At 39.5% G+C, this 24,648-nt stretch overlaps 1 protein-coding gene across 1 annotated transcript; it reads right to left on the minus strand.

Annotated features, from left to right (window-relative positions):
* Positions 1-1,450: 1,450 nt before the first annotated feature.
* Positions 1,451-23,857, minus strand: ptp4a2b (protein tyrosine phosphatase 4A2b). The gene is made up of 7 exons (XM_040121625.1): positions 23,697-23,857; positions 5,286-5,590; positions 4,836-4,944; positions 4,659-4,751; positions 4,434-4,564; positions 2,511-2,585; positions 1,451-1,672 (listed from the first exon to the last, which is right to left on the minus strand). Exons 2-7 carry the CDS (start codon positions 5,288-5,290, stop codon positions 1,561-1,563), a joined length of 525 nt encoding a protein of 174 aa, XP_039977559.1. The 5' UTR covers positions 5,291-5,590; positions 23,697-23,857; the 3' UTR covers positions 1,451-1,560.
* Between the last annotated feature and the right edge of the window lie 791 nt (positions 23,858-24,648).

Raw genomic sequence — 24,648 nt, forward strand, 5'->3', positions numbered from 1 at the left:
AAAAAGACATTTTTCTATCAGGACTTTTAAACTTTTATGAAAATAATACTGACCTAAGGCATGGATAAGAAGACCAACAAAAATATCTCTACTAAAATTAAGCTAAGTATATGCTTGTGCAGACAAATAAGGTCCAGCAATATAAATTTTTTGTTAACTGTCGTCAACTCCAACTACTTGCGTAAAGGACAAACTGCATTCACACATCTCAAAACCATTCCCTCTTTACAGTCATAAACCAAAAAAATGACAATCAAACTTACAAAGCAGCCCACTAAATGTGTGTAAATGAGGCAGAAAAAAAAGACATGTATGCTTTTTATTTCAATTTATTTATCTTGTAAGAACCAATACGAATTGGGGATGTTTTCAAAATGGGTACAATGATAAAAAACTGACCATTTTCATTCTTCTCCACCTTGTCTTTCAGATTGGATCTTAGGCTCTGTGTGTATGAGTTTAAATATGCATATTTGGGGAAGTCCTATTGTAGCCCCATTAGGGAGAATGAATGAAAGCAGGAGAAGTACCTGTTGTAGGAGTTGTTAAGTTTTTTTTCCTGTTTAACTGCCCGGATGAGTGTCTGAAGTGTATATGTGTATGTGTGTAGGCTGCTCAGCAGGGTTTGGTGGGCTTATCTGAGGTGGACTGATTATTGCACTCCAACAAGATTTAATATTAAAAAAAAAATTAAAAAAAAAAAACAAAAAAAAAAACAAACAAACAAACAAAACACATGGCTCTCGAAGGCTTTAAAAAAAAACAAAAAAAAACAAAAACAAAAAAAACTATTGGATAACAAAGTGTCCTTGCCCCTGCCAAACTCATAACTGCCACACATAGCATATAGCATATCTTGTGAATAAATATTGCAGAAATATTCAAACTCAGTGAACCCCTAAACTGAAAGTGACTTTAAGCAAGTGAAGGGTAAAAGGAAAACATTACTGCATTTTCAGGTGAACCTTTGAGTTTTTGTGCAAAAAAAAAAAAAAACAAAAAAAAAAAAACACCCAATACCAAAATGGACAATCACAATATGTGTTGAAAGTTTAAAAATGTTTTTTAAAAAGGTACATTATTCTGGCCTAATCATAATATCAATAATTAGTGGAGATAAAAATCAGAATATTTAACATTACATCTTTTCATCACCACTGTCTTAAAATAAAAATTCACATAATGGAAAATGTTATCCCATGATTACAACTGAGAAAAAAAAAAAAAAAAAAAAAAAAAAACACAGGATGGACTCAAGTTGAAAAAATTCTGGCCCGTGGTTGTACAGTATAACCGGGTGGCGGGCCTATCTGTGTGCTTTGACCTTCCATTCATTGGTTCAGCTGGTGGATCCCCAGATCTGGATTCATTCATTCTATCACTCACTTGCTCTCTGATCAATTAACCATGACTCAGTGTTAACAAATCATCACAATAATTACTGATAGCACTCTTCATTTTTTTTTTTTTTTTTTTTTTTTTTTTTTGTTTTTTTTAAATCTCCCCTTGACGGAAGATTCCCCACTAGATGCGCACAAGAAAGATGCACTGACAGGCAGCCTACTGCACACAGCAGCCATGGCCATTGGTATCCTTGAACCGCAGACGCATTTTGGGTCTGTATTTCTCGAGGTAAAGAAGCTGTTTGGAGTTGAAGGCTCCACGTCTCTTCCTATGAACAACAGAGGAAAAAGGAGGACAGAAGATTAAAATTATGCCATTCACAAAAAGGGTTAAAACTAAACTCACACTATGGTCTTTATTGTAGTGATTAAAGGAATAGTTCGACATTTTGGGAAATACACTCGTTCGTATTTGCTGGTGGAGGGTTAGATGAGAAGATCAATACCACTCTTATCTGTCTTTTAAATATAAGGCTACAGTTACAAAGACTGACAATAGGGGGAAGCAGCTAGCCTGGCTCTGTCCAAAGGTATTAAAATCCCCCTGCCAGCACCCTTAAAGCTTACTAATTAACATGTTATATCTTGTTTGTTTAATCTGTACAAAAACTGTAAAAACAACAATTTGCTGTTTTACGGGGGTTTACATGCCAGACTATTTCTTGGCTGGGAGCAGCAACTTCCTGGAGTCTCTGCAAGGCAAAAAGCAAATAAGCGAATTTCCCAAAATGAGAGCAATGACAAAGTACTGCAAGGATATCTTGCAAGTTATGGCTTTGTTTCTATCTGTAGTACCCAACTCTAGAAACAAAGTCAAAGTTTCTAAAGTTCCAGGCTCTAGAATTACAGTTAAGATTTCCTAGTATTTTGCAGACTAAGATAGAAAAATGCCAAAATTCATAATCTGTCAACAAACCTGTGAAACAAAAAAGGCACAACTTATTTAACTCTTAAAACAACCTCAAATTACAGTTTGGCTAATAACCATAAGGGAGAGTGGCTTTTTCATACGCTCCCCTTTTCTATTTACACATACTTCACCATTTACTGACTTTAGGCTAAATTTTGATTAAAACCTTAGAGCAGACAAGTAGGGAGGGAACTTACTGCCTTATGAACTGCACAGCATCTTCATACTTCATCCCACACTCAATGAGGGCTAAGGCCACCAGGACTGGAGCTCTGAGAGGCAAAAAAATCCAGTAGATCAGTTCAAGGAGACAGTGAGAGAATCAAAGAAGGAGAGAAGAGATTAAATGCCAAGGTTCACATGGTTCTATAGTAATGTTGTGGGTCTGATGGGGGGGTGGGTGATGCTTAAACCTGGGAAACAGGCCTGGGAAATCAACAGGGGTGCAAAGGTTCACCGTTGCCCTGCTGGGGCACTGTGCTCACACCCTGAGCCTCACACACATAACTCTGATAAGTTACAGTAAGACAACCTTCTCCTTTATCACCAGAAGAGATAGAGTGAGGAAAAAAATAAATATAAAAACTTTGTAGAAAACTTGGCAGGTCAAATCCAGTGCTGACAGAGCATTAGCTTGAGTGGCTTTTCTCACACTAGATTCACAGGGGACAGTATGTGAGAAAGAAAGGATATAAAGAAAATGGGAAGGAGAAAAAAAAAAAAAAAAAAAAAAAAATCAGTGCAATAGTGTGAAAAAAGGGCTATGGATATTGTTAAAGAACAAACAACAACAACAACAACAACAAGGCAAGCTTCCCCCACTGAAGGCCTTAAGAGAATTTTGACTAAAGCAGATCAGACCATAAGGCTATGGAAAACCACAATGACTGCAAAAAACACAGGACAGGGAAGAAGGGGAGACGGATTCAGAAAATGCCAGTCTAACCCGTACTGGTAATTATATGTTTTCCCGAATGCCACAGCAATACAAAACACTGTATGCCATCGAGAACTGATGGGTTTATTGTGCGTCTGTAGTCAGGAAAGACGTTTTCACACTAGCCCGCCCGCATCATGTGCTTCTGCCTTCTTTGTTTTCACACGTATGTTGTTTATTCGGTATAACTTGTTCATAAATTCACTGTCACATTAGTATGTGAATATGATATTTGCAAATCGCCTGTAAGACCCCATGACCAAGAGACCGATGACATGCAAATTTAATTGCTTTTCCTTTTCAAGTCTGCAGGGGCAACAGCAATGGACCGTTGTTGCTAATGATAGATAACTTAACCAGCTGATTATGTATTTCCAGATCAATAACAGGAGCAGGAGGAGAGGACAACCATTCATGATACTGAATGAATCACGAGTGTGTATTTAAGATTAGACACAGAAGAACAGGAAATACAAGTACAGTTCAGCCAGCCTAAGCTGTGTGATCGATGCTGAAGAAGCAAGAAGTGTTAAAGGAAGGGGTAAGGTGAGGAGGACGGCTAGAAGACTGGAAGATTAGTAGAAAACAGAATTATTTAGTCATCTGTAACATTTAATTCATAAATGCTTTCTTTTGCCTTGTGTGCGCGGACTCTTAAAGGTGGCCCACATCTCTTTGGATTAACTTTGTTCCAGTGGGGATGAAACAGAACCTTGTCAAGCATCACACTAACCAGAAAATACTAACAGGAAGGGGAGTTTGACAGACTAGGTCAGAATGGATTTCATTTCACCGGGGAGTAGTTGATAGTTTGTGTTGCTGCCTTCCAATTGGTAAAAGATCGGTTTAAAAAAAAAAAAAAAAGTCTGGGCTACCTTGCTGCCTAAATAAACAGATGGATGGATGGATAATCTTATGATAATACATCCACACACCTGCCTCCTGACCTAACATATATGCCACTGCATTTGCTGTGTCCAATCATTTATTTTAAGGCCCTACCTGATCCTTATTACAGTGCATGTTACTCTTATGACTCAAGACGGTTAGTTGGGGAGTAGCAAAGAGGGCTTTAGCAACAGTAGACCATACAACAATCCAAAGATGAGAGACAAAATACTCAGCTTTGCCTTCTGAGTTATCATCACATCCCTAGAAAAAACAAACAAAGCTAGCCACTCACCGGCCAAGCCCTGCCACACAGTGCACAGCGATGCAGCAGCCAGGCTCCTCTCGAAACTTGGTGTTGAGCAGCTTGAGCCAGTCGTCCACAATCTGGGTGGGAGGAGGGGCACCATCATCGAAGGGCCAGTCCTAGAGGAGACAAAAGAAAAGAGTATGTGAGTTAGAAAGGATAAAGTTACAACATGAAAGGCTGATACAAATGTGCTTGTGTGTCAACTCTTACCAGGACCTGTATCCCCTCCTTCTCTACTGGAGCCTTATCGTAGGTGGCATCACAAACTCTCACCAGTGTGTTCACCTCAAACTTTTTCAGCTCCTGGCAGACATCAAAAGAGAGGACTTTAGGCAGAAGACTTACAAACAGATGCGCACAGATACAAACAGACAGATGAGGGCATACCTCAGTGAACTTGTTTAGGGTGGCATTGGTGGGGTTGTGGGTGATGAGGAACCTCATGCACTCGTAGGCAATCTCGACTGCAGCGGGGCGGTTCATGTTGGCGAGACGGCTTAAAAAACAATTACAATACAATACTCTTACAAAACAAAAGCGACTTTTGGCTCAGAAGTCAGCAAAGACTGCTAGGAGATTTATGTATTCAGGAAAGGGTAGAATAAATAAAAATGACAACACGTGGAGAAGGATGGGTCAGGAGGACAACAAGTGTTCAACTATGGGATGATGTACACAGAGAAGGAACAAAAAGGATAAACTAGTCCACAGTACTCCGGGATGTAAAAAATGAATTAATATAAAACCAAAAAATTTAAAAGAATAAAAAAAAAAAAAAAAAAAAAAAAAAAAGAAAAAAGATGGAGAGACTATCCAGGAGTCATCCAATCAGTTTACCCCATTCAGGAGAGCTGTTTGTGATTGGCTGTTCAAGGAGAAAGTAGAAAGCAAAGATTTTTCGTATTGGTTGGGACAGGGCAGGGCAGTCGGGCCAAGGACTACGCAATATCCCGGGGTGGGGGAGGGGGGGCCTTTGGAAGAGTCTGCAGTTCCTAGTGTGCCGGCAGTCAGGGAGGTTTCTGGGTAGCGTAGTCCCTCGGGGGGTGGCCAATTCACTTCTCCACAGAGGTGAGGTGCTGTGCCTGGCAAAATTCTCCGCTCACACACGCCATATAGGTACGGCTCAAGTCAACACAGAAACCCTGTGAAGACAGGAGAAAGAGACAGAACAGACTGAGGTTATGCAATTGTAATGACATCACACACACCTAAGGCTGAATAATTGTGCTTTTTTTATATTAAAATTATGATTTGATATTCAAACTTTCAAATCGGAAGAGCCATTATTCTAATTACACAATATCCAGAGTCTTAAAATGGCAAGTTTAGGCCAGCAATTTCACCAACTAAAATGACAACTTGTAAATCATAGTTCATTAACAATAATTATGTGTGTTAGCAAACAAAAAGAAAAAAAAGAAATCTTGGCTGCTGTCTGATTAATATGCCCTCTGCATGCTGGTGTCTGTACATTTACAACTGACCGCCGATAGTATAGTCAAAGAAGAAAACTCCAATGTGTATAATTTTGATGTTTGAAAAAATACCAACAGAACATTGTCTTATTGCGGGTCATAAAAGAACAACAGATCATGAGGCCGTTTTGTGCATGAACACTCTGGGCGATTGCCACACATCACTTTCAGTTAGCCAGCTAGCAGGTCACTTGGTAGTTGTTACAGTACAGAACTGTTAACAGTAGTGTTAGGATTCATCAGTCAGGTATCAAAACATTGTCAGATGTGTGCTACCAGCACTTTGGTATTAGTACCTTAGCTGGCCAAATATAGAGCTGTTAATAAATACAATGCTCAATGTCAGGATTATATTTAAATATACTTGAATAATGTTCAGCATACTATAAATGTAATCTCTCGATTGCTAAAATTACCAAGTTTTTCTTTTTTGGAGGTTGACTTTTCTCGGACACATTTGAACCATGGGAGGACATCGACAATGTTTACTGGATTATTTCATATGATCCTATTATTGTAGAAACACAGCACATGATTATGCTTATGCTTGGTACCTATAGCTTATTTAATAGGCCATACATGTTTGGAGTTTAATTTAGAGAAAAAAAAAACTGGAATTCAAAATGCAAAATTAGTTACAAAAATTGCAATAAAAAGGTTTTTCTCAAATTGTTCAGCTCGTTCCACACCTTTTAACACAACCAGTATTTACTCTAGTCTTGATTAACTGAAACACGATCTGCAGGATTCACAAAGCTGTTGTCACAATGGGAGTGGAAAGTTGCGTCTCTACTTCTCTCTACTTCTGAAAATTCAGCTTTCTGGATATGTAAATCTACGTCAAGAAACTTAAAAAGGGTACCATCATGACAGTTTCTACCTTGCAGCCATAGCTATTAGTCTGCTGTAACTGACCACACTTTTGGATTACACCACTCTGTCAATTCACCACCTGTCACCAAAATGGAAACTAATAATATGCACAGTATGGAGTGCACCCATAAGCACACAAGGGTGTATTACAAACAGGTAATGTCTAGTCTGTAACTAGCCAGGAGCAGTCAGTCAAATTGTGCCAAGTCCGTGACAGCCTAAACCCAGCCGCCACAGACTGGCTGGAACTGTCTCAGAGCAACATAGGAGGGAGGTAGGAGGTGAATGGGGAAAGGAGAGTAGAGGGAAAGTGGATGACGAGCGCTGGCTGTCACTACGCCGACTACGTACACAAGGTATTGGGAGGGAAACAGAGAGAAAGGGCTTGGACTTTAGCACCGTGTCACAGGCAGTAATCACAAGGTGAGGATTACAGGGTGGGCAAAGCTTCAAACAGCTCAAGTATTTCAGTCCCATGCTCCCTCTTTTCGCCTTCTGGAGATGGACACAAGACTTTCTGTACTCTCTCTATTTCCATTTCAATCAGTCACAATTTACGCAGGGTATTTAAGTTAACTGTATGACAGTATAAACCATTTTTTATTTTGTTTCTCAACCCAGCCTTTCTGTGGCTAAAAAAAAAAAAAAAAAAAAAGCCCCCAAGGTCACTCTTTAAAACTACACCAACTCTCCTTTTTTTTCCTCTTGCTCCTACTCACTACCCCACTGTCACTTATCCTCTCAGTTAACTGCCAACCACAGAGCCACTGTCAAAGAGATCTATCAACCCACTGTCCTCTCTAAATTTCTTTCCTCCCCTCCATCTTTTATCCTTGGCAAAGCCAAAAGGTCACTCAAACAGCCCTGATTTTTTTTTTCTTTGTGTGAAGGCTGAGATTCTCCGTGACTCACTAATTACCGCCTCTGAACAGTACGGAACACAATGTGGCATTGCTGCATAGCACACAACTGAAGCGCGGATAAAGGGTAACCAGACCTTAAAGGTTTGTTTTCAATCAGCTTCTAATCCTCCAGAGTTGAAAAGGATGGACAAGGGGCGAGAGGGGGAAGTCAACATGTGCTTCTCACCTGTGAAACTGGATGGTGGAAAGGAGAGTGGACCGTTAAGGCAGACTGAAAAATGGAGGAAATGCTTAAGAACAAAAGGGCCAACAGACACACCGAAGACACCAAAATGACAGCTTATGCTAAAAGATGAAAAGCAACTGTATTTTTGGGGGCTGCCCAGATGCAATAAGTGACTTCAAACAGTCTGCATTTTAAATTAAGCCAATAGTAGGGTTACAGAGAGATGCCAAAGTTCAAACTGGCATATATGAACTGAAGCATTATCAGGGTTAGGTTGGAAGTATGAGCAGTAGCTAAGGAAAACCACAATTATACTCCATGCAGTGTGCACTGGACTAAGCTACAACACTATCTGTATTGGTTGTCACCCCCTCACCATGTTTAACTGTCCAACATACTGCACTGATCTGATGGGGACGGTAGAAACAATAGATGTGCCAATATGCATGTATGACTTAGTCAACTAAAAGCAGGTAGCTTGAGGTAATGTATTGCAAAAATCGACTGTAGAATGACTGAAAGCTAGGCTTCCTGGTCTTGAGAAAGCTTGTCAATGAAGAAGTGAGTAAACTGTGGTAACATCAAGCGCCTGCCACACAGCCTGCCACCCTGCCGTCACAGCACTGTCGGGAACACATGCAAATCACTCTGAATTTGCAAACTGGTTCTGCAGTTACACACGGCACAGATGCAGCAAGGACAAAACAAACAGACAACCATGCACACCAAATCTTTTTGTAGAAGCAAAAACACGTTTAACCACACAGGAAACATGAGGCAGTATATACAAAAGCCCTGAAAACTGTATACTTAGAAAAAGTCAGCAACCTTCAGTAGAGTCAAACATGAATGAGTGATATTCCAATACTTGACTGTTTCAACACTATCAGTGTTATAAGTAAGCCAAATCAAACAGTGATTTACATCTGCAACTAAGAATTATAACAATTAACATCTATTACTTGGTATTAAATGTCCAAAAAATAGTGAGACTGCCACTCACAATTTCCCAAGTCCGAATTTTAATTTTTAAATTGTTTGTTTTGTCCAAACAAAGGCCCAAACCTCAAAGATAGTTGGTTTACTATAATAGAAGAGTCAGAAACCCAGCAAATAATCCCTTTTGACAAGATGGAAGCATAAACGTTTTGTCATTTTTGCCATAAGAATTACTTTGAGTGATTATGAAACTAATATTAAGACTAATCATTTCCATTCTACAGTCACTGTATTCATTATCTTGGGAAAGATGCACAAAGCAGAATGTCACAACACTTCAAACATCAATTACAAATTCCACCTTAAATAACCGAGGCCATTTGGTTATTATACAAAGTGTGTATAACTTCACACTTTGACCAAATGAAATTCCATTACGCCGTCACTATTATCGGGTCAAACGCAGGTAAGAAATTATTGAACCCAAAACAAAATCAATGTACAGCGTTCTATCAACAAAACCCATCATATTGTAGATGAAGGTGGAGTTTCAGTGACAGGTGCCAAAAAAAGCCAGCTTGTCTTGTTGTGGGATCAAGTACACCTCGGCTAAACAAATGTCAAAAACAAAAAAACACTGTTGTACTGTTGTACACTGTTAAAGTATATCTCGGTTACATCCGGCTTTTGTGCATGTGTGTCTATGTACAAGTCTATATACACTAATCTGGGAGAAAGGTCACTGAGTAAAGGCAGAGGCCCACGCAGTGGCCCAAAGAAAGCTCCCTTGGTGCCCTGTTCCTCATCACATGTTCTAATGTTGGAGTAGAGCTGCAAGTGGAGGGAGGGAGAGTGAGTGAGTGGGGATGGGGACTGACAGAGTTGATAGGGAGAGCTTCCCAAATCAGCTGGCCTCTCCCAGAAATCTCTTACAATGACTAAGGAGAAAGAACAGAAAAGACAGAGAGAGAGAGAGAGAAAGAGAGAGAGAGAGACGGAGAAAGAGACAGAGCGAAAAATGGGAAGTGTGAGAGAGCAGAGAGTAGCAGTACTAGCTGATAAGGACCGTGGTATCTCAGAACAGAAAAGGGTACGCAAACCTAAACAGGTGATAAGGTGGCAAAAGAATGGGAACTGGGGCATGGATATCCTGCAACTGCTAACTCACCGTTTTAGGATGATTCATCAGTGTGTCCTGCAAAGTGTAAAGTCAGGCTTAAGAGCGAAAAACATATTCAACTGTAGTGTGATTTAAGTGTTAAGAGATGAGGCAGCTGTTCATTATCAGGTTTATACAGTAGCAGATTATTTAGTATTTTCTACTGACAAAGCTCATAATATCAGCAACAGATTGGAACACTGCCAGTGAAGGCTGTAAAGTTATCACAGCTTAAGTACAAGGAGTGAGACTGAATTGCTACAGTGGGAGTGCTAATTGAAAGCATTTCACTGTGTTAAGGATTTTACTGCCATGGGACTCCATAATTGTAGAGCTAAAGCCGTGGGCAGCTTGTGTGGACACCCTAGATGTCAGGTGCCATTTCTCCACTCTCCCACCACCACTAGCATATGGAGCACACACTCTATTAACATTATGTACACAGTCATGAGCTGCATGGGGCAATACATTTGCCACACGGGTGAGGGGGTTGTTCCAAAATTAGAAAGAAAAAGACAGACAGGCAAGAGCGAATGAGCTCAAATGTCTGGGCATGCCATACACAGACTGGAAGGGCACGGTGGCAAAACGTCAGACCTTTACACAAATTTGGAATGTCTTAGTCCATCTTCTTACCCCCTTGTGAAAGATGTTAGTGTTATATCCAACCCTCTCCTTTGGTCTGAGGTTGTGCCTCAGTCTGATGTTTTGTCTGGAGCCAGGCTGGGCACGACCAGACTGTACTGCCTTGAAGCAGCTGGAGGGCTAATGTACTGTGTGTGCGCCGAGTCAAGGAGCAGAGGGAGCGCCTGTCATCCGTGGCAGGATGGACAGTGAAAGGAGGGGGGAGGAAGCCCCTGTTCTCCTTAGAGTGAGAGCAGCATGGACGGCACAAGAAAATAATAAAGGCCCTGATATGCTTGCCCCAAATACCACCTGTCTGCTACACCCACAGCTCACACTTCTCCTTTTAGTGTCTCATTCAGATTATTTACTCAGGCTACACGCTTTCATACACAAAAATACACACATGCATAAATACAAGGTGTGAGAGAAATATTTTCCTTTTAACTGCCTGATCTTAAGTTCACCAAGGACAGTTAGGGGGAAACATTGACAGCCGTAATCAAATGTACAGAAACCATAAATCAATGGGAATAGAAATTGGGCCAAGTGTCACAGAAGCATGTCTTCATTCCTGTGGCCTCTGAGTGCCAAATAAGAGATAACTGATATGCTTGGAAATGTCAAGGAGGACAGGGACAAAGGAAAAGTAACATGAAGAAAGGTAAGGTGTGAAGAAAAATCTTCAAGAGGACATAACAATGGATAAGCTAAATTAAACAAGAGAAAAAGAAAGCAAAAATAGCTAAGACAAGATTTAAAAAAAAAAAAAAAAATAAAAAAAAAAGCCAAGCGCTAAGCAGCAACTAGGCCTGAGATAAAACAGAGGATTACACCTGCCCAATGGTCCAGCTGGTTTTTTGCAGTGTCATCAATGCTGCTGATAGGTTGGACGGGTGGATTTCAACTCAAATTGGAGCTGTCCTCAACCTAACTCTGTGCTTGCAGCAACAAGAGATGAAGGAACTGGTATTTATTCATTTCAAACAAGTACTGGGATACAAGAAGAAAAAGCAGCAACTGGTTGAGAGAGCTTTGTGACTTGGTGACAGAGAAAAGTTGAGCAGACGCCAATTTATACGAAAAGCCCTGTTGACACACACCTACTTTTAGGGTGTTTTTCACACACGGGCCAACTGGAGAGGTTCTTCTGTACCCAGAAGTATTTTTTGCAGACCTAAGTACAATTAGTTAAGTGTGAAAAATGGTTTGTCAATTTTGGCTGTTGACCAGACAAGCAGTCTCTGGTCTACTTCAAAATGGTGGCATACCACAACCTACAGCAGGCTTCGCTGGTGCCTATTTTCAAAGATGAATGACAACTGTTGCACACAGAGAGAGCTAATCATCATAATTTGTGTCACACTACAATATGTATGGATACAGCATCAAACTATCAGGAAAACCAAGATCCCAATTATCACTGCAATGAGTTTACTTTCACAGTCTGAATTCATAGCCCATAGAACAACACGTCAGGTAAAAGCCTGCACTGTTGTGTGCTAGTGTGAAGGTGCAGCTGCGTTGTGAAATGTCACGCACCCACAACACACGGGTTTTCATCTCTTTTTCATGGCAGCGGACCCAAGTAAAACTATTAAAATGAAAAGTGTTTCATGTTTTCAGGGTTTACAAGTGTGACGTAGTTGGAATACTGCAATGAATACGTTTTACAAATCAATCCACAGGTCATGTACGAAGCAAACCTTCAGTAACATCTACCTAACAAAGTTTGTTTTAACTCAAGTGATTGCACCTTAGAAGTCTGAAAATTGTAATTGTAATTGTAAATTGAAATGTAAAATTCAAAGCACTTAGTAGGTCACAAGATAGGAGAATTAACATTATGCTTAATAAAAACAAGTGTGTTGTGGATTCCTGGGACACAGTCTAAGACTGAAGGGGCCTGTCAGTGTGGGGTATGTTGACAGGTCACCACAGCATTCAGCAAACAGTACACACAAAAGAAGTAGTGTGCACAGCTCTCCCTCGCCATCAGTCATACTTGAAAACACACAAAGACAAACAGACAGAAAAAGAAAGCAAAAATAGCTAAGACAAGATTAAAAAAAAAAAAAAAAAAAGCCAAGCGCTAAGCAGCAACTAGGCCTGAGATAAAACAGAGGATTACACCTGCCCAATGGTCCAGCTGGTTTTTTGCAGTGTCATCAATGCTGCTGATAGGTTGGACGGGTGGATTTCAACTCAAATTGGAGCTGTCCTCAACCTAACTCTGTGCTTGCAGCAACAAGAGATGAAGGAACTGGTATTTATTCATTTCAAACAAGTACTGGGATACAAGAAGAAAAAGCAGCAACTGGTTGAGAGAGCTTTGTGACTTGGTGACAGAGAAAAGTTGAGCAGACGCCAATTTATACGAAAAGCCCTGTTGACACACACCTACTTTTAGGGTGTTTTTCACACACGGGCCAACTGGAGAGGTTCTTCTGTACCCAGAAGTATTTTTTGCAGACCTAAGTACAATTAGTTAAGTGTGAAAGTTGATGTCAATTTTGGCTGTTGACCAGACAAGCAGTCTCTGGTCTACTTCAAAATGGTGGCATACCACAACCTACAGCAGGCTTCGCTGGTGCCTATTTTCAAAGATGAATGACAACTGTTGCACACAGAGAGAGCTAATCATCATAATTTGTGTCACACTACAATATGTATGGATACAGCATCAAACTATCAGGAAAACCAAGATCCCAATTATCACTGCAATGAGTTTACTTTCACAGTCTGAATTCATAGCCCATAGAACAACACGTCAGGTAAAAGCCTGCACTGTTGTGTGCTAGTGTGAAGGTGCAGCTGCGTTGTGAAATGTCACGCACCCACAACACACGGGTTTTCATCTCTTTTTTCATGGCAGCGGGACCCAAGTAAAACTATTAAAATGAAAAGTGTTTCATGTTTTCAGGGTTTACAAGTGTGACGTAGTTGGAATACTGCAATGAATACGTTTTACAAATCAATCCACAGGTCATGTACGAAAGCAAACCTTCAGTAACATCTACCTAACAAAGTTTGTTTTAACTCAAGTGATTGCACCTTAGAAGTCTGAAAATTGTAATTGTAATTGTAAATTGAAATGTAAAATTCAAAGCACTTAGTAGGTCACAAGATAGGAGAATTAACATTATGCTTAATAAAAACAAGTGTGTTGTGGATTCCTGGGACACAGTCTAAGACTGAAGGGGCCTGTCAGTGTGGGGTATGTTGACAGGTCACCACAGCATTCAGCAAACAGTACACACAAAAGAAGTAGTGTGCACAGCTCTCCCTCGCCATCAGTCATACTTGAAAACACACAAAGACAAACAGACAGAAAAAGAAAGAAAGCAGAAACACACATAAAACTGCAATATGCTATACTAGGTAAACTTTTGCCTCACCAGCTTATCTACTGTAACAAGCAAGGCAGTAAAAATCCCTAGGCATGCCTGGACAAGGCAGCATTGAGAGATGGAGAAAAGAAGGTTTATATGCAAAACTGAACTCCAACTGTGAACCCAAACTGTTCCTGTGCTTCCAATGAACTGCACACTCCTGGGATTTGCAAACAAGAGCCTCAGGCTGCAAGTGATACTTCAAGTGAGTAGCTTCTGTATGGCCTTGTGCTTTGTTGATTGATTCTGATAACATGCCCACCTATTGGTTTATGAGAATGTAGTCATGGATCGGGGAAAAATTGATACACTTTCAAATCAAAACTTTCTTAGAACAGCATCTTTACTTCACCTGTTGTACAGGTAGGGGAAGGGGATGGAGCGGCAAAGCTTAATTATAGCTGTGTGGGTGAATGCTGCAACTACTATCAACACTTTGGCCAAACATCTGCCTTGTATAGCACCATTGTTCTAGAGCACAACAGTTTAGTATATGCTATATTAGACATGACTGGACTATGTTACGTGTAGAGCTGCAACAATAATCCTTTTAGGCATTTTCAAGCAAAAATGCTGAACATTCTTTGATTTCAACCTGTTAGATGTAAAGATTGGCTGCTTTAATATTAAATACAACAGTAAATTTAATATCTCTAGGTTTTGGACAGTTGATCAAACAAAAGCATCACCACAGGCTTGGAGAAATTGTAAATGGCATTTTTTTAATACTTTTAACATTTTATAGACTAAGCAATCATTGGCCGATTAACTGATAATGGAAATCATTGTTATTTGCAGCCCTATTTGCTTGTATTTGTCATTCTTGTAAAGGCAGCTGTTGACAAAAGTATTTTTTTTATGAAAAAAAAAAAATCCAAAGCTTATAAAATTCACACATTAATATTAAAGATAAATGGATGAAATTTATCGCAAGTCGTTTAAAAAGTGTCCCCCATCCCTTCAAAAATATTATGTAAATACAATCTTAAATATTAAGGGAAATCCTTAGTAGAGCAGTTACAATCAGGCATTTTGAATATACTTTACTGTGTCAATTTATACATTTCAAAACTGAATTCAGTAATTTCTTGTCCAGGTCTAAGTATGTGTATAGTGAATGTGGTTGTGCAGTCTATCCAAACTAGAAATTTTGTGCAATTTCATGGGAAGGCAGTTTTAGTACGTTTCTGACCATATGGACAGTAAAAGGCATCAAAGCAAAAAAGAATTAGTGTATAAAAGCAAAAATAATAGACTGCCTGCCCTTTGGACCAGATCACCTCATTAGAGACTTATAATTGCAACATGATTCACAACTGTTAATGTCTGTGTATATCTGTGTCAAGCTAGAACCGTGCACAGACACACTGACTATGGCTTGTGGACGTCTCGGTTTGAAATATAATAGACCCGTGTTTTTCACTGAGGTATCACTGCAGGCCCTTAAGATATACACACTCCCCACTGTGGGTAGTAGTACTCTGAAATGGACTCAAAAAAACCACAGAGCAAGACATTGCTATGGTTGAAGAGAGAATAGTACTCAGTCCAAAATTCAAATGTGGTGGTAGAGCCACAAACATTTAACAGTGTGTTTAGGAAAAACCTTTCAAACTCTGGTTTGGTGATAGACTTACAGTTATAACAAAGATCTTGCACTGCTGATAAAATGTAAACTGAAATGTCAACAAGCAGATTGTGTGAGTGTATTTATAATATAATATAATATAATAAAATATATAAATATATAATATATAAAACTTTATAAATAAAACTTTATAAAAGACTTGGCGTTTGCGCTTGCTTATGAAAAAAAACAAAAAACAAAAAAAACAAAAAAAACAAAAAAAACAAACATTCCTCCTGTTATAGCCTGTGTGTGGGTGGACCGTGTTTGATCAAGCCTAGAAATATATTGGGGGTACAGAATGACCCTTTCTAAATGTAACTGTTCAACCCCTTCAGGGCTGCCAACAAGTTAGATTCCTCCAGCCACAGCAGACCTCTTTGAAGGGTTTATAGATTCACCACAATGTCTCACCTAGCCTTGCTCAAACGCTTTTAATCTGTTCAAAACAATAGTTAAAAGTCTAAAGTAGGCATGCAGTAAAGGAGGAAAAACATCTAAGGTAGCTGTACTGACAAATGGCTTAACACTAGAGTGCCCACTGACTCAACAGAAAATGATGTCTTGAGGTGTAAATGAGTCTTTAAATACGAATGCTGCTGTAGGGAAAAAATTATGTGTGCTCCGTTTCCAATTCGACTATTCTGCTCTGGACTAAACCCCAAAGAGAGTAGAAGGCCAATTTAAGTTTAAAAGAGCATACATTTTCAAATTAAAGCCAACTGGTTAAAATAAAGTTAAAGGTATATGAAGGGCTGCAAATAAAGACAGATGATGCCCTGATGAGAATAACCTGACTCTGTGGTACCAATGCAGAACTTTTAAATTGGCAAGCTAAAAATATCAATATGCTTTAAAGTTTAATGGAAGTTAAACTGCTAGAATGTTTATCTAAGAAAGACTTGTGACTCTGTCCACAAGCAACAGTCCGCTAGCTTTCATGTGAAATATCAAAACAGTGTGTTTGTTTCTCTGGAAACCATTTGGTCAAGTATAGATACTGTAGTACAGACACCGCCTTGCAGAGTGCACACTTACCAGACCTCAGACAAAACTCTCTTTTTGTCCTTTGGCCAACTTACATAACTAACCTACAGCTGATAAAATTTGCCAGCAAAAGCGAATGCTAGCTAATAATTACAATCCTGCATTTATCCACGAAAAAGAAAATCACATTAAAGCCAATAAGGCATGGTTCACATTAATGTATAACAGAGATGATATGTATATTAAAAGCAAATAAATAACATTAACATGATTGATAGACACGTCAATTCTCTTTCTTTTGATCAATTTTACACAGTTAATTATTGTTTAGGCTGAGCTCCAGCACATTTGATATTCAAAAGGCCCACTAACATTTTTGCAATGTTTATTTTAAGTTCTAAAACTTTCATCAGCATATTAAACTAAGTTTTGTTCTGTGGTTTGTCAGAACTGAGACGGCAAAAACAAGTGTACATGACAGACAACGTTAATACTTCTTTAATTAGAGTTGGGACTGATCTGATCCAGTATCGTATCGGGTGCCGATACTGACTTAATTCACTTATCAGATATCGGACTGACGCCACCAATCCACATACCGATCCAGATTCCATAGCCTGATGTTTTTAGGAATTATAAATGTAATAATTCAATTTTGAAACCATAGCCAAGATGTTGTAGCAGTAATTCATTAATTATTTAGTAATTAAACAGCTCTACAAAGATATCCAGTAGTCCCCATTCTTGTTACTTTCTAACTAATTTAAAGGCATCTACTTACTAGTAGTTGATAATGCATTGCTGAGCTCTTGATTTGTTCAAGGTTTTCAAAATATTACAGGATTTGCCATAGTAATTTGCAATCCTGAACCGGTTTGTATGTGTAGCCTACTTACCCTGCGGTTCAAATAAACTGCTTTGTAATACATTTAAATTTAATGCACTTTTGTAAAAATGTATCTTTAGTTTACTACAGCGTCATGTAACCTTACATATAATACCAACTATATTAATGCTAATAATAATAAATATGAATAACAACAACAACAACAACAACAATAATAATAATATCCAAATTCAGGTGTCATAATCGGAACTGGAAAAAAGTGCACTGGTGCATCTCTAGCTATAATGTCAGTTTAGTCTTGTATCTTCTTGATTAGATCCAATTATCCCTTAATTTATGCCTTGTTGATGGTAGCGAAGTATGTAATATTGTTATGAGTGGGTGTCCACCTTAACAGTGCATATAATATTCAAGGTGTTTTTGGCTTTAGTGCTTCTCGTGTTGATGTGCCAAGTCTATATTGCATCATTAGAGTATTTGCAGTCTCAAGTCTCTGTGCACAGGGGAAAACACTAATTATTTGGCTGAAAATATCAAAAGTTGTAATTATAACACACACACACACACACACACACACACACACACACACAGACACACAGACACACAGACACACAGACATCCTCATTCTATCCCCTACAACAGGTTACCTTACTATCTGCTCCCAGAGGACAGGTGCTAATCTTCCTGTGGAGTATTTGTTGTTCTGGCCTCTTGTGTCCGTGTAAACCCGGCTGGAGAAGGGAGGTGATAGAATATGTAACCCCCCCCCCCTATTTCCATAAACAGACGAACACCCCCCTACACATGCACTCGCACATGGCAAAGCCCACTTATCACACTGCTCTGCAGCCTCTGAGTGAGCACAGATAAACAGTGTGTCGATCAAAGGCCTCTGATAGCGCTTAGTGGGAGGGCGAAGGGGGACAAGGACTGATCCGTCTCTGGAAAGGACTGAAAGAGACCAGGGCTCAGTACCTTAGAAACAGGAATGAAAAGAGGAAAACATGTCTGAACAAAGGCTTTTTCTCTCCTCGCTTTGGCCTAATTACACTTTTAATCACACTTTACACAAGATTAAATACCAGCACCTGAAAAAATACATTTGAAAGAGAAACAAAGCCTGACATAACATAGACATTTGACTATAATTTGAATAAGGATTGACAATGAGAACACAGAGGAAAACTGATTATCTGCTGACAATGGAGTCAAACGAGGTTAGATAGGCTCTTAACACAAATAAGTGTTCTTGCCAAAAATATGCTTCAACCCTGGCTAAACGAAATATCAAATATTAACTAAATTTGTGATAATTTTGTTCAAGTTTCTGGAAAACTGGACCGGTTTTTGTAGTCTTGTCTCACAACTGTAGAAAATAACAGACTACCACTACTTGTTCAGGAGTTATTTCAGCCTGGAAATTGTAGTTGCTGCTCATAATTGGTCAACAACTGAAAGACACAGAAAAGGACAAATACTTTGTCCTCAAGTTTGCACTGTGGTGTGAAGGAAGTTAATTATTTTATGGTATGGATATACAGCTGAACTAGTATGAAACAACTTGTTTACATTGGGGATTAAATATTTAAAACAAAGGAACTTAACTGGGACATCCCTAGTTAGAGCCTAAATGATTGAAAACATTAACCTGTTTGAACCTAAGTCATTTGAACATTTTCCAAATCTTTTAATGGATCACTAAATGACTGTTGAAAATCATCCATTCAGAACAACCACGGATACGATTTCACAATTAATTCAAAGTTTAAGGCAAGAAATTTGGTGGGAGGATACTGCTTGTAAAGTTCATTCGGTTTAGTTGCTTGTGTATCAAGATTGTTGCTTGTTTGTCAATACTACTGCATCGCCCCAGACATGACAGTAACTTTGATCCAGAATATGGGTCGAGGGACTATATTCGGGTATCTCTGAGCTCCTTGGAGAAGTCATAATGTCATGTCAAAATCCTCAAATCATCTCCCCGCCTAGAAGGATACATATATAATGGCAGTGAGCCACACCTCTATCTGTTGGCCAACACATCAATAAACCAGTACTAAAACTGAGTATTAACAAGAAATTTGCATGTATAGCCAAGATCTGCAAAGATACAGTGCTGATTAATCAATCACAATAAAAAGTTAATCCTTCCACATTCCAGCTCACAACTCATTTCCCCTGGCAAATAACTGACAGCCACTTCCACCGACTTCTGTACAGACAAAAGGTACTTGTATAAGAAGTATGACGACTTCTGGATTAAACTTATTCTTCAAATGTCAGAAGTGTGTTTTCGAGTGAAATTAGAACATGTTCACCGGGAAGGAAATCAATCTGAAAAAAAAAAAGTGCAGATTTCCATGACGGTCTAAAATAAAAAATAAGTTTCAGTAAGAGAGGCCAACACTCATCAACAGACAGGAGATAGTCTGCTCAAATTTTTGCCGAGAGGTGCAGAGTCCCACTGCGACATCAATTCTTCTGACATTTGGAAACTAATGTGGCCTTCTGACAGCAGCATCAAGGGACGCCTGTTGCCATATCAACAGTTCTCTCAGCGGTAGCAACAAGTGCTCCTGTAGGGAATTTTGTTGTTCCTTGTGAAGTGATCAGAGAAGAGCAATTGTGCTTTCTTTAAACATTCACCAAGCAAAGCTGAAGAAGCAGAAGGAGGTGCAGCACTGATGAGGGTCAGGGTTCAGAGTAGATGGCAGCACAAATACACTGATCTAGGAAATTTTTAACCTATGAAATCAAACTTCCTTGCCAAATGCATAAAATATAACCTGTGATCTAAGATTAGCTCCTGGTAGCAAATCCATCTTTTTAAGATTATGGCCACAATGAACACATTAGTTTGAGGTCATGTTGTGAGAGGTAGTCACACATTTCATGCATTTAATAAGCTGCTTAAGGAAATTAAGGAAAAGTCAAGCTCCGCTGAGAAACAATACAGTGCCTAGGCAATAGGAAAACACAGCAAGCTTGTTTATGTGCAGTAACCCAGCATTTTCTAGACTATGGTTGCTTCAAAAGAAGAACATTTTCTAGATCAGCAAAGGTGAGCAGCTACCTAAGCCTACAAACAACAGCTCTAATAACAATAACAACACCCTTCGCTATAGCATGCGTTGGCAAAGGACTGTGTTTTCCCATGCTTACTGCAGCTCCGGCAGCTGTAGCTAGACAAGGTAGCTGAAAACACTAATAATAAAGGAAGATCCTATTCCTACCTGTTGCTATAGCTTCAGTAGGCAGCCTTGCAGCAGCATCTAGAAGTGGTGTCAATCTGTCAGACACTACCAGTGCTACAGAGCTTGTGCCTTTGCTTTATACCAGCACTGTGGCAACAACAGTAAACGAACACCGTGCCGACCAGGACATGATTCATTAACCGACACACAGCAAAAAGAAATACACAAGGTGCCCATGGCAATTTATGCATAATTATTTATGGGTTTTCACTTAATGGCTAGAAATGAGAAGAAAATAGTTTGGGCATCTAATCCTAACTTCCCACTTAGGGCTGATTTCAAAACAACAAAATTGCTAGTAAAACCAAAGCTTTTGTTCCATTCTCATCACAGCCAGACACCCAGGGGCATAGCTGGATTTTAAATTGGCTAAATCTGTTAAGCCAGTCACTGTGGAACGGACCTCTTCAACCCTACCTTTCAACACTCACAGCCACCCTGTGGCTAGATGGGCTGAATGCCAGCAGGCTACAACATAGGTGTTCTTCTCCCCCAGTAACCCTCCTTGGTAAGCTGGCGTCAAGTTACTGTACGCTGGGCTCACCTTTCACAGTTACGGTAACCAAGGCTGAGAACTTCCTTGCTTGTCACACTGCCTTTTTTTTTTAATTTTTATATTGCCTGTAGACAGAGGAACCACCCTTTTGTTGCTGTGAAATTTCATGTAGGCATCCAGCTATATTTATGCCTACTAATCACACTTCAACTCTTAACATAAACCGATTTATTCATGAGCAGTGTGAAGCAATGCGTATTTAGATGTAGGAGATGCCATCAGCCCGATTTTAAGTAAGATTGCAAACACAAAGCAAACGAAGACAAAATTACAACAGGATGCATATTAGTTATGGATTTCTTCAAACAAAAATATTACCAAATAATGTGTGTTTATGCTTATTTAGTATTGTTTCAGACAAAAGTTGTGGATTAGCCTAGCAGTTATGTACTTTACAAAAATGAACACTACTGCTAGAGACTGGGCCCACAGGTAATGGGTGTCTGACCTGAGGTGTGGTGTCTCATGAGTGCCTCCCATTGTATAGGCCTGCCTTTCGCTGAAGGCTCTGCTCTAAGTGGACTGAGTGGAGCTATGCTATTTCTAGATTGGGCTGTGCATCATGTGTCAATTAGCTATAATATAAAGCAGGTCACCAGTACAAGTGACCTACTTCCACAATAAAATGTGAATAGAGCATAAAGACTCAAAGCAGTCTTTTAAAAACTGCGAAATCCTAGGCTTTCATGAAGCAAGTGTATCAAGAGTGTCATTTTTGTTTGCATTACCCAATTACGGGTAGAATTATGTGAATTGCAATAAAAAAAAAATTAGAATGTGATATAATTAGAATAAATTATAATTACAACTTCTGTTACTTTTACTATACTTTGTCATGGCCTTATTTTGTTTTGATAACTAATTGCATTAATGCATCTCATCTTTTATACTCTCTGCAAGCAAATTAGGTCACCTTGCATTGACTCATAAGCAGGAATGTATAATTAGCTTACCTGTTACACCAGTTAATCATTGACTCATACACCCATGCTGGTCGGAGTGTTCAGAGCTATTCTTTTGTATTAGCTACCCAGTAGAATTTACTACCGGAGAGGACACTGAAACCATTGGAAGGTCATAAATTGAAAACTGAGAGGCATGGGAATGTGCTGCGGCCTTTAGTGTCACAGCTGCTCGAGTCAACTTCCTCCCCAAGTGCATTTCCTCATTTCACTTCAGCCCACATGGCTAAATGGTTGAGTGCCTTCTGTTTTAAGAAACCAGACAAAGCTAAATTATAGAACCACCTAACCCCAGTGTTAGCTTCATTTCCACATGGAGGCATGTTGAATTTACGGAGTCAACCCGGCTATTAGCAATAAAGGCAGCAGTTTGACAATACAAAAACGGGCACCCAAGACATCGAAACAATCGATGGACGGGATATATCGGGTTGTCGATCACTTGGAGTTGTTATCGAAATGTTAGCCTGGCACATGGCTTCAAATAAATGGGTCAACCATTCTTTGGGTCAAGATTTGTCACAAAGGGCGGAAGACAGTTTGCTCAGTCGCCATCTACCTTTTAGCCAAGCTTTTCCCGGCTACCGATGTCTGTCGAGACCACACCGCCTAACAGCAAAATAAGCTGAAAATACTGACAATGCACAGCACTGGTTATATTTTAAACACCCAAATTATGCCACTGTTGTAAACGTCAGCCAGAACAGTTGTTAAAACGTTAACCAAAGTATTCGTTAACGTTAAGCTAGATATTGTCTAAGAGAAATGCTACCTTTACTGATATACCCAGGGCTCATTATACAGCTAAGGGTAACGTTAGCTCTTATTTTATGAAATTGCGGACGACGTTCAGTTTGGACAATAACATGGCGTTATACAACAACTAATGTATTGTGGTTCAAAACAACACTAAAAGCCCGTGGGAGCATGCTGATGTGACTTAATGGCCGCAATGTTAATTATTTTTCGTATGCTTCTTCTCCTTCTAGGAAATAGCCTTAGCCCTGATAGCAGGCTAACGTAACTACATTAGCTAGCTGGCTAGCTCAGCTCCGTACTTTGCATTTTCCAGCAACATTTAGTAACCAGTCCAGACGTAAACACTCGCTAAATTAGAGTCAACTAACCCAAGGGTGGGTGAAAGTAATTGGCAGAAAAATGAGGATTAATATTAATAAACGTTAACACAATTTTGAACAGTGTACGTAGCCAACACTCTACCGTCCAAGCTTTGCTCGGCGAGCTAACGTTAACGTGGCTACACATTGGTCCGTCTACTCAAACAACCACTCGTGTAGATTACTTTAGCTGCCCTGTGTTATGCTAATGATCACACATCCAACAATTTGTAACCGAACTTTAATCGGGCTCTAGCGGGATTGTGGTGTTGCTTTCGTGTACGATCGCATCAGAGACAAGTTCCGACAAGTCAGTTTTTGGTTAGTTTGGTTGTTAGCTACTTACAAAGAGCAGGCTGAACATTGAAATCCCGTGACTACCCCGGAGAAAGTGGAGGGAGTGCAGAAACCGCTGTCAAGTTGCCTTTTTGTTCCTCTTCAATGTGGCAGCTTGAGTTCTCGTCGGACGTCGGGAACTGTTGTTGAGGAGGAGCCTCCTCAGTTTGTCTACACCCTCAGGCGCTGTCGGAAATGTGACTTTCAAGGCGGCCCAAGTTGATTTCAAGTTAACACAGTGGGAAACTGGGGACATTTAACTGGGAAACTTTCATTTTTAAACATTTTAATTTGTCAAAATGTGTAGTTTTTAATTTATAATTTTTACAATGCACACGCAGCAACCTGCAGGCTGATATGACCACAGGCATTGTGTTTTCAGTAAAACAAAGAAGTGAATAAACATTCTCCAGACGTTTCCGACTACATTGTATTAACTAGAGTTGTGTCTGAGGCTCTTTAAAACGTTTGCTGTTATTTCTCTCAACAAAAGCACATGTACGCACGTCAACTCGTATTCTCAAGTAGTTAAGCAAGATGTTCGAGCTTATCGGGATCACTCGAATGCAGCATGGAGGGTCTGGCGTCAGCACGACGTAAGAAGAATCCGGGTACGTGAAGACAGCTCACCATGGTGACGACAGTTCCAGAAAATAAGTGCACAATATTATCCCTGCGCTCATGAGTTGTTTTGTAACATGTATTTTTTTAATTTGATCTCTTCATCCAATCACATTTCAGGTAGCTCTAATAGACAATTGAGGTATGCATATTATAGATTTTAGGGTCAATGATCTAGTCAATAGGACCTACACCAGGGTGGGTCTACAGTTCTTGTGTTAATTAAATGTTTATTTATTAATTTTTTATTTATTATTTGTCAGTGTGTGTATGTGTGTGTTGTGTGTGTGTGTGTGTGTGTGTGTGTATACATATATTTATTTACAAAATATGTTAAGATT

Source organism: Xiphias gladius, chromosome 24, assembly GCF_016859285.1.
Source record: "Xiphias gladius isolate SHS-SW01 ecotype Sanya breed wild chromosome 24, ASM1685928v1, whole genome shotgun sequence".
In the NCBI taxonomy this organism is placed as follows: Eukaryota; Metazoa; Chordata; class Actinopteri; order Istiophoriformes; family Xiphiidae; genus Xiphias; species Xiphias gladius.